This window comes from Jaculus jaculus, chromosome 14 (assembly GCF_020740685.1).
Source record: "Jaculus jaculus isolate mJacJac1 chromosome 14, mJacJac1.mat.Y.cur, whole genome shotgun sequence".
Taxonomy (NCBI): Eukaryota; Metazoa; Chordata; class Mammalia; order Rodentia; family Dipodidae; genus Jaculus; species Jaculus jaculus.
Window position 1 is genome coordinate 59514914 of NC_059115.1, and position 10209 is coordinate 59525122.

The 10209-nt window shown below is 38.9% G+C and overlaps 1 protein-coding gene across 2 annotated transcripts in view; it reads left to right on the forward strand.

Moving 5' to 3' along the window:
• Nucleotides 1-9969, forward strand: part of Dtwd2 (DTW domain containing 2) — a 70005-nt gene extending 60036 nt beyond the window's left edge. The window contains exons 5-6 of one of the 2 annotated variants that reach the window (XM_004651554.2): nucleotides 2521-2649; nucleotides 7908-9969. In XM_004651554.2, coding sequence (XP_004651611.1) covers nucleotides 2521-2649; nucleotides 7908-8078 — 300 coding nt within the window. In that variant the 3' untranslated portion in view covers nucleotides 8079-9969. The remainder of the gene's footprint in view (nucleotides 1-2520; nucleotides 2650-7907) is intronic. The other variant, XM_045133863.1, reaches the window with a different exon arrangement.
• The last annotated feature ends 240 nt before the right edge of the window (nucleotides 9970-10209 follow it).

Here is a 10209-nt window from a genome sequence, read left to right on the forward strand (position 1 = left end):
AGAACCCATGTAAACCAGATGATATACAAAGTGGCACATGTGTCTGGAGTTCATTTGCAGTGGCTGGAGGCCCTGGCATGCCCAATTCTCTCTATCTGCCTCTTCCTCTCTTAAAAAATAAGTAAATAAATAATTTTTTTAAAGGGGATTGTTTAGTTAAAACATCAGCTGTGTTTGCTAATCTTATCAATTTGAAAAATACAGGCTATATAATTAAAAAATGTAGAGTGTCTGCCAAGCTTTAAATTCTGCTTTTGTTTTTTGGAGTCCTTTGGAGATATACTCAAGGGCAGTTAGCTTAGTCATACAGTAGTTCTATTTTTAGGTTTTTGAGAGTTCTCCATACTGATTTCTATAGTGGCTGCACACATTTTCTATCCTGCCAGCAGTGTGCAAGATTTTTCTTTCCTTGCCTACTCATCAGCATTTGCTACCTGTTTTCAGGTATTTGCCTTCCACCTCATTTGAGGAAGCAGGGTCTCTTGTTCACTTCTTTGTTTGCTAGAGAAGGTAAGCCTCAAGTTCAGATTTCTGTCTTGTCTTTCCTGCAGCAGGAGGGCTGGGATTACAGATGCTCACAGTGTAGCTTCTAGCTTTTCATGAGGCTTTGGAGATCCAAGCTCAGGTACACTTGTGTGGAAAGCCCTTTATCTAGTGGGTCTCCTCCCTCAGTTCTTTCCCAAAAATTTTTGGAAACTAGGTATTTATTTTAAGTTTCTCTAATAATGACTTAGAAATAATTATTGAAGGCATTCATTTTCTCTATTATGCTTTATTAGTTGATGAAATATCAAAGCTGTTAGTAATTATTAGTAATTAAAATGATTACCCACACTGTGAATTCTTATTTAATCATTTAGTTAGCTTTTATAATTCAATATATTTTCAACCACTTTTCATTAGTAGAAATGCCAAGTAGTTTTACTATGCTCACACCTAAAGCATTGTCTGTCAGTGCATTCTTCTCTAATGCCCACAGCAGCAGCAGCACCAACTCTGCCATGCCCACTGCCCCCGTCTCCTCCTCCTTCTGCCTGAAGAGAAGCAGCGTCCACTGACACACAGGGCGCAGAGCAGAGGGTGCGTGGGACACAGAGGAGGGAAAGAACTGAGGGAGACAGTCATGGATGAGAGCATTTTACTGGTCCAGGGATAACTATCCATGCTTCTTAGACAGGCATGCTAGAAAAATAGGACAACTGATTTTGATGAATTGCTCTGCTAAGTGTCGTAACCATTACCTGAGATCCCATTTTCACATATTCTAGGAGCAAAAGTTAAAGTTACCATCTACCCACATGTTAATTTTGTTTTATTTTATTTCTTAAAGATAAAAATTTATCTAAAAATTATATAAATCCCTTCCACCAGCCTCCTGTGTTCCCCTCCCCTTCGCCTTTCCCTTTGCTGAACCACCTCTTCTTTCCTACTATTCCCTTTCCGTTTTGATGTCTTTTAAAGTTTTTTTCCTCCACCATCCATGACAACCTGTTGAGGGACCCAAATGCAAGCCTTACGTAGATGACAAGAGGCACTGAGGGGTCATGAATGCAATAACCATGTCTATCCAGAAGACAGTACCGCAAAGCACTCTTCCCATCCTCTGGCTCTTACATTCTTTCTTCCAGCTCTTCCATTGTCGTCCCTGAGCTGCTAAAGGGTGTGATAGAAATATTACAAGTGAAATTCAGCTGTCACTTCTCAGTACATTGATGAGTTTTTACTCCTTGGTAGTCACTACCATCTGAAAAGAAACTTCTGTAACCCAAAGTGAGAGCAGCCCTAATATATGGGCATTAACAAGTATTTAGAGGATTATATCCTCTTTTCTGAAGTTTGTATTCACTCTTTTCCTTACTGGAATGCTGTTATTAATGTTTTAGTTTTAGATAAATAGAAAATTGAATATCCTGGCTATATTTTGTTTGCCAGATATATTTACTTTTACTATTTAACAATAGCAATGAAATGATGTTATATGTAAGATGCACATGCAAGCTTTAGTATATCTAAACCAGTGGCAATTTTAGGAGGGAAGCAGTTAATACTTATAGTATAAACTTTGTAATTTTAAATTTAAGGTAAAAATTGGGCTGGAGTGATGGCTTAGCAGCTAAGATACTTACCTGCAAAGCCTAATGACCCAGGTTCGATTTCCTAGTACCCATGAAAAGCTAGATGCACAAAGTGGAGTTCTTTTGCAGTGGCCAGAGGCCCTGACACTCCTATTTGCTCTGTCTGCGTCTCTGTTGCTCTCTGCTTGCAAATAAACAACAAAAAACTTTTTTAAAGAAAAAAATCACACACACACACACACACACACACACACATATGTAGTGTTGTTTTTCAAGATAGAATCTTGTTAGCCCAGGCTGACCTGGAATTCACTATGTATTCTCAGGGTGGCCACAAACTCAGGGCAATCCTCCTACCTCTGCCTCCCTAGTGCTCGGATTAGAGGCATGCACCACCACGCCCAGCTCCAAAAATCATATTTGATTATTTTTCTTTTGGTTTTAGGTGCAGCTAAAAACTAGTACTTCTAGCCAGTATGTAATTCGGATGCAACCAACGAATAGGTGCCTTTCCACCCTGGAGTGTGCTGCTGTTGCCCTTTCCATCTTGGAGAAGAACCATGACATACGTGAGGCATGTAGAAGCTTACGGTCATTTGAAAGTTGGGTTAGATTTTACTGGGAAGTTTTGGCTATGCCTAATTTGTAAGCTTTATGAGTTATGTGACAAGCAGAGTAGATAGAAATTTATGTGTTTTTATAATTCTCTTTCCCCCTCTGGTATTTTACTGTTAGTTTAGTATTCTAGATTGCATTATTTAAATATTCATACTAAGCTATGCAAACGGCATTTTTAATATGCTAAATTACATGTAAGTAGCACAACATTAAATAGAATTTTTAGGCTAGATTTTTCATTTAGTATTCTCTACCTTTTTTTTGGTAGTTTATATTCTCTTACGTTAAATATTTTTCTTTTTAATTACAAGAACATTCTCTAGTAACATTACTTTGTTTGCACTGGTACTTTTATTTGGGAAAATATGGAACATGCTAAGAGCATAAAACAGGTACTCTATTGGGTATACATGCAAACAAAATATGAACAGGTTCATAATCTATAGTCAACATTCTATTTAATTTTCATGAAGGTCTCAAGAGCCAGAAGTGTTACAGAGGGTCAGAAGCAAGCTCTGAATCCTGTGTTTCTCTCCCTGGTTCTGGGCTGTGGAGCAGGTTAGAACTGGAGGTGTCTCTTCTTTCAAATGTTGTCTTTTATAAGTAGACATCTCTTGACCATGTGAGTGGACTTTGTTTAGTCTTGGCAGTTTCTCCTCTGTTCTTTGAGGGAAAAAAAATGCACCAGTGATGAATCCAACAGGCAGGCAGGTCTCTCCTTTGCCCTTTGTGTCCTCTCCACGCCCTCAGCTGGGCACGCGCATGCTTGTGTGTCATCACCACCGCCTGTCTTCCTGAGCAAAAGCTGCTCAGCAGATTCCACAGCCAAAACCAAACTGTTGTTCAAAGTTGCTTTCTGTGCAGTCTGCATCTTCCTTTGTATTTATGTAAAACCTCTCACAGATAGACAACATCAGACCAAGGTCTATCTTTAAAAAAAATATATTTATTTTAATTTATTTATTAGAGGCAGAGAACAGGGGAGAGAGAGAGGGAGAGAATGAGTATGAGGATGAATGGGCATGCCAGGGCTGTAAATAAACTGTAAATAAACTCCATATACATGTGCCACCTTCTGTGTCTGGCTTTACATTGGTACTGGAGAATCAAACTCAAGTCAGTATGGTTTATAGGTAAGTGTCTTAACCGCTGAGCCATCTTTCCAGCCCCCCTCCCCTTTTTTTTTTTTTTTTTTTTTTTGGTTTTGAGGCAGAGCCTTACTCTTGCTCTAGCCCCAGACTGATCTGGAACTTACTTTAGCTCCAGGCTGGCCTCCAACTCATGGTTCTGTCTCCTGAGTGCTGGGATCCAAGGCGTGCACCACTACACCTGGCTCAAATGTTTCATGTTCTATTTTTCAGGTATCTGTATCTAGGATGAAATCTTTCAAAATTAAGAAAGAACTTGTCCAAAAAAAATGGTATAACATTTTATAAGTGGGACAATATCTTAATAGTGTTTATCCTCTGTCAGCATATCTTTATTTTCATGTGTCCACTATTCTTAGTGCTTGATGTAACCAGAAGCAATTACTGATGACATTGACTTCCTAGATTGGATAAGCTTTGTATTTTAAAAACAAAAAAGGGATTATTATCACGACCACATGAGACTTGGAAAAATGTTCTATCCTGAGTATACCATGTAAGTACTAGCATGGGTTAGGGTACCGTCATTAGGGCTGGGGAGAAGGCTCAGTGGATAAGCGAAGGCTCAGTGGGTAAGAGAAGGCTCAGTGGGCAAGAGATGGCTCAGTGGGGAAGAGATGGCTCAGTGGGGAAGAGAAGGCTCAGTGGGTAAGAGCACTTGCTGTGCAAGTGCCAGGACCTGGGTTGCATCCCCAGCACTCATGTAAAAAGCTAGGTGTGGCCATGTGTGCCTGTAACTTCAGTCCTACGGGGGTGGGAGGCAAGAGACAGAGTCATGCGTTCACTGATCAGCCATTGTGATGAAAAGTGGCATCTCCAGGGTCAATGAGAGTCTCTGTCTCAAAGAAACAAAGCTGAAGACTGGTAGATAAGGATGCCTGAGATTCTCCTCAGGTATCCACACACGTGGGCATGGGACGTGTGCATCCGTGTATGCATGTGTATATACTCTACATACACACGTAGCGCACACACATGCTCAGTAAGAAAGTAGAAAAAAGGAGCATCATTGACAGGTACCAGCATCAGGTGAGCTTCTGTTCTTAGGAATGAAGTTGAACCTAAACTCCCAGAGTCACCATGAGGGCCTAGAACCTCCATTCTGTTTGCTTTGGCCTTCAGGAATAATTGTGCTGTGACCAGGACAAAAAATGATGTCTGGCAGTCCTGGCATGATCTGGGAAGTTTCAGTATGATGGCTGGTTGGGAATATGAATAGAAAAAATGTCTAATGAAATATCTCAAGTTGCTCATTATTATAGATGACAAAAACTTATCCTCAGTTTGTAGGATAGGTAGGTTTCTTTATGGATGAACCCTAAGGCCAGCCTGTTAAAATCTAGTTACAATAAAATCTTAGTGTGTTTCTCTGTGGAGCCCAGTCACTATTTGCCGTGATTAGGGTTGTATTCTTCCCTTCTTAAGGAGAAAAGCTATGGCACACATGCCCCCCAGTAACCCTCTATGAGGATGGTGCAAGAGAGCAGTAAGTATTCATGGCCTTGTTCTAGAGACATGGGGTTCCTCAAAGGAAAGAGCTTCGTCAAAACAGCCATCCCAGTCCTTTGATTCAAGCACCTGGAGGTAGTGTGGTGTGAAGGTGTAGCCCTCTGCTCACTGCTGCTTACTGTCATCATCAACTCTTGCAGTTCATATAGTCTTTCTCTGATTTTTTTCTTTGTTTTTGTTTTGTAATTCATAGAAAATAGTTTATTCATGGTGTTATAAGAGTTAATTGCCACAGTTGTCAAGATGAGCACCCAAAGAGTTTAAACCCTTGACTTTCCTTGCCCTTCCTCATTTTTTTTCTCCAGATTGACAAAAGAAAAAAAAAATGTCATTTTGAAGCAGGATTTCACTCTAGACCAGGTTGACCTAGAACTCACTCTGTAGCCTAAGCTGGACTTTATCTCACTTCAGCCCTCCGACATCAGCCTTCAGAATGTTGGAATTAAAGGCATTGACTACCGTGCCCAATAACAAAACAAATTTTAGAATAAAATGTGGTAACTTTTATTCATCTATTGTAATATTTACCAGGACTTCTTTTATGATTTTGGAGCCTTCCCCATGGGGTTCTTTTTCTTTTCTTTTTAATTTATTTGACAGAGAAAGGGCGGGGGAGAGAATGGACACGATAGGTCCTCCAGTCCCCGTGTGCATCTGGCTAATGTGGATCCTGGAGAATCAAATCTGGATCCTTTGGCTTTATAGGCAAATGCCTTAACTGCTAATCCATCCCTCCATCCCAGCATGTTGTTCTTTGTTGTTACCAAATCTTGCTTTATTTAGGAAGTTTTGCCTCTAATATTTTAAAAAGAGCTGTGGGGAAAGGTGGGCTTCATGCATCCTTAGTGCACCCCAGCACCAGTGAGTGCTAGGAGTGGTTCCTTGCAAGTATGCCTTTGCGGATATTGAAAAAAGGATTTTCTTTGGAGATGAAAGAATTTTCAAAAAATATTTATTTGAGAGAGAAAAAAAATGAATGGGCATGATAGGGCATCTAACCACTGCAAGCGAACTCCAGATGCATGTGCTATCTTATGCATCTGGCTTACGTGGGTACTGGGGAATTGAACCTGGGTCCTTTGGCTTTGCTGGCAAGTGCCTTAACTGCTGAGTTATTTCTCCAGGCCTAATAAAGGATTTTTAAGACATTGTTTTCCCCTCATAAACATTTAGAAATAAATTTGTTTTATAAATAGATTTCTTTGTTCCCCTAAGATATTCTAGTTCTCATGTACTTACATTCAGATCTAATAATAATTTTTTTCATTTAGAAACATTGTCATTTATGATACAGTAATGTTTCTAGAACTGTAGTGAATCTTCTTACTGTGTATTATGATAATAAACTTGTGAGGTGGACATTGCTTATTTATTTTGAAGTACATTCTTGCATGTGATAGTTTCACTAAGATAGGCCACATATAACTGCAGTAGTTTCAAATGGCTTAACATGAAAATGCTTTATACCTCTTGAATTAGTTATTGTTCTCAGTGGTATGACCAAATGCCTGAAAAAAGCAACTTAAGGAAGGGTTTATTTTGGCTCACTGTTGGTATAGTTTACCATGGCTGGGACATCACGGTTAAAGCACAAGGAGCACAAGGCAGCTGGTCACATTGCATCCACCGTCAAGAGCAGAATGATGAAGGCTGGTGCTAAGCTCTCTGTCCTCTTCTTACTTGGTCCAGGACCCAGCCCATAGAATAGTGCTGCCATAATAAGGGTGTGTCTTTCTACCTTGATGCAGTCAGGAAACTTCCTCACAAACAAGCCCAGAGCTTTATCTCCTAGACCATCACTTCTTCTTCATGCACTTTGCCCAGTGGGCTTGCTGGAAAGACCTCTAGTCATGTAGTCACTTAGGGATCCAGGTTTATGGAGAGACCATCTTGATGTGTCATTCCACTTTCATTAAAGAAAAGGCAAGAGAAGTAGTGAATCATCATGTTTCTGCCCAATGATGATACATTAAGGGTGCTCATATTTCATTAAGATGTGCTACATGACCATGCCTAACTTCAAAGGAGGTAAGGAAATACAGTCTCATCATTTCCCAAGATGGAATGCAACTGGATTTGCTAGTAGCCCTAAGTGACTGACACAGAGATGAAGTGGGGATCTGGTCCAGACCTATTACTTACTAAGTAAATTGAAAGACTCTTCTGATTGTTTATAAGAATGTTAGTATTTGTTATCTTTGAAAAATTCAAATAAATGGGATAAAGTAGCAATAGAGACTTCAGTTGCTGTAGTCTGTGTTTAGTCCTACTGTGTGGTACTTCACAACACAAATTGTCTATTGTGTTTACTGTGTGTATGGAGTCAACACTCCATAGAGTAGTAACATGCATTTTCCTATTTGCTCTCCTGCTTTCTCTTTGAAAAAAGAAATAAAATCTATGGATTTAGAAATAATTATACAATTCTTAGAATAGCCATTGTTTTTCACAGTTAAAAGCCAACAATAAGAAGCCACCTCTGTGTTTGAGGAAAAGATATACGTAAATAGAATAAGTTGTCACAGATAATTTGTTTACTGTTCTTTTCTCTCTGCAGACTTTGCTTCATCCTCTTCAAGCTCTGTGCTCTTTCCAGCTTCAGCACGGTGCTCAGATTCGCCTCAGCAAGGAGTATCTCCTGAAGAACGGGTTGTATCCGAAGCCAATGCCCAAAAACAAGCGCAAACTCAGGAAGATGGAACTGCTAATGAACAGCGTTAAAATTTAGTACAGTGCTTCTCCCGGTGCTAGTTTACCCGTTACCTTTTCAGCCAGCTTAGGCCTGAGGAGCTTGGACTCCAAAGGATAGCTGCCAGCAATCTTGCACTGAAGGGGGAAGGAAACCAAACAGCCATAAAACTACAAGAAACAATTTCAGTGACTATGAAAAGTGAAATTTCATACTGTGTTGGTTTTGAAAATGTGCCTCTAATACATATTTTCATGTTTATAATTTACAAATATGATTAGGTATTGGGCTACACTTACTTACAAAACGAAGAAAATCGTGCCTGGTTGGACCACTGTTGCTTCAGTGAATATTTATAGATGACTACACATGGGTCAGTGAATGATAAAATGAATCCTGCACCAGTTTGCAGCCTTGTGTGTGAACTTTAGAATTTGAAATAAGTTGTAACACAAAATAATGATAGTCACATGTTGAGATTGAGTTATTTATTTCACAAGATAATATAAAGGAATGAAAAACTATTGTTTATGGGCTAAACTTAATGTCAGCAAATGTAATACATGGTTTCTGTTAATTGCCCAAATTCTTAACGAGTGCATTTAATTTTGAAATGGCATACATTTTCATTTGGGATTGCTTTGGACAAGTTTTTTTATTGTTTATTGAACAGGTTTATTGGTTGTGGTAAACTGATTTTTAATGAAGTTTCCATATGGAAATAACTGAAGTAGAATATAACACAACTATTATTTTGAGAACATATTTCTCTAAGTTGCTCTATTTAAATATTTTTATAGAGGGCAAAAACTTTCACTATAAAAAAGTAAATTCCTCAACCCTGTTAAGAAAATATTTAGTGAGGATTTTCATGTAGAATAATAGAAATTTAAGTAAAGTGTGTTTGCATCCAAATTTACTCCAGTGAGGTTCATGTTTTGACAAGAAGCAGGGGCTTTGTTTTGACCTTCATTCATGATGGCTAGAGTTACCTGTATCAAATGTTAAAGTGGAAGAAAAAAGTACTATGCAGCTTAAAGGTGAGCTTGATAAGTAAGTGTGTAGATGTACATGAACATATACTAATGGCAGTTTCTAACAGTTTTTCATGCTCATGTATTTGATTAATTTTTCACTTTTACTAAGATTAGACTCTTATTAAGAGCTGTAATGCTGGTCACACTTATAGTGCTAACAAAAATGTAGGGAAATTATGCAGAAACTATTTAACAATACTAAAATTTAGCTGGGTGTGGTGGTGCACGTCTTTAATCCCAGCACTCAGGATCACTGTGAGTTAGAGGCCACCCTGAGAACACAGAGTGAATTCCAGGTCAGCCTGGACTAGGGTGAGACCCTACCTTGAAAAATCAAAAATAAAAAAACCTAAAATTTAGATTTCTGTCTTGTTGACCATTTGCATTTAAAAACAAGTTAGTTCTTTATACTCTGAATGCCTAATACCAAATAATTGTATTATAATAAAGAAGTAGTATTGTGTATAATGGTTTTTAAACAAATGGGTTAAAATCATTTTGCAGTGATCTTTATGCTAAAATTAAACCCAACAAACTTCTTTTAGTGTTGTGATTTCTCCTTAGGAAAAGTCCTCCATGTGACACCATTTACATTTCAGCTTCAGTCATCTTGGCCATTTCAGTTAACTTCTGTGTTCATCTTTTAAAGATATTCTCGTGTATTTTTTTTTTAACACTTAAGATTCATTGTTTTTGGAGATATATTAAATTTCCTGTAAGAAGGTATAGCTGGCTACAGAGGAGATGGCAGAGTCACAAGCTTCCTGCGTCGGTGAATCTAGAGAAACGCATCAAGTGCATGACCGCGAGAGAGGTGGGACGTGTGGAAAGACAGAGCAGAGACCAGACGGAATCCAGACATGCTGGTTTAGACTCGCAAAAAAACAAAAACAGCGGGCCTGTATTAGTTGCTTTTCTTTTCTTTCTTCCTTTTCTTCTTTTTTTTTTTAGTTTTTTTGAGGTAGGGTTGCACTCTGGCCCAGGCTGACTATGCCGTCTCAGGGTGGCTTCAAACTCACGGCGATCCTCCTACCTCTGCCTCCCGAGTGCTGGGATTAAAGGCGTGCGCCACCACGCCCACCTACTTGCTTTTCTGGCTGCTGTGATCAAATACCTGATTAGAAGCAATTTAC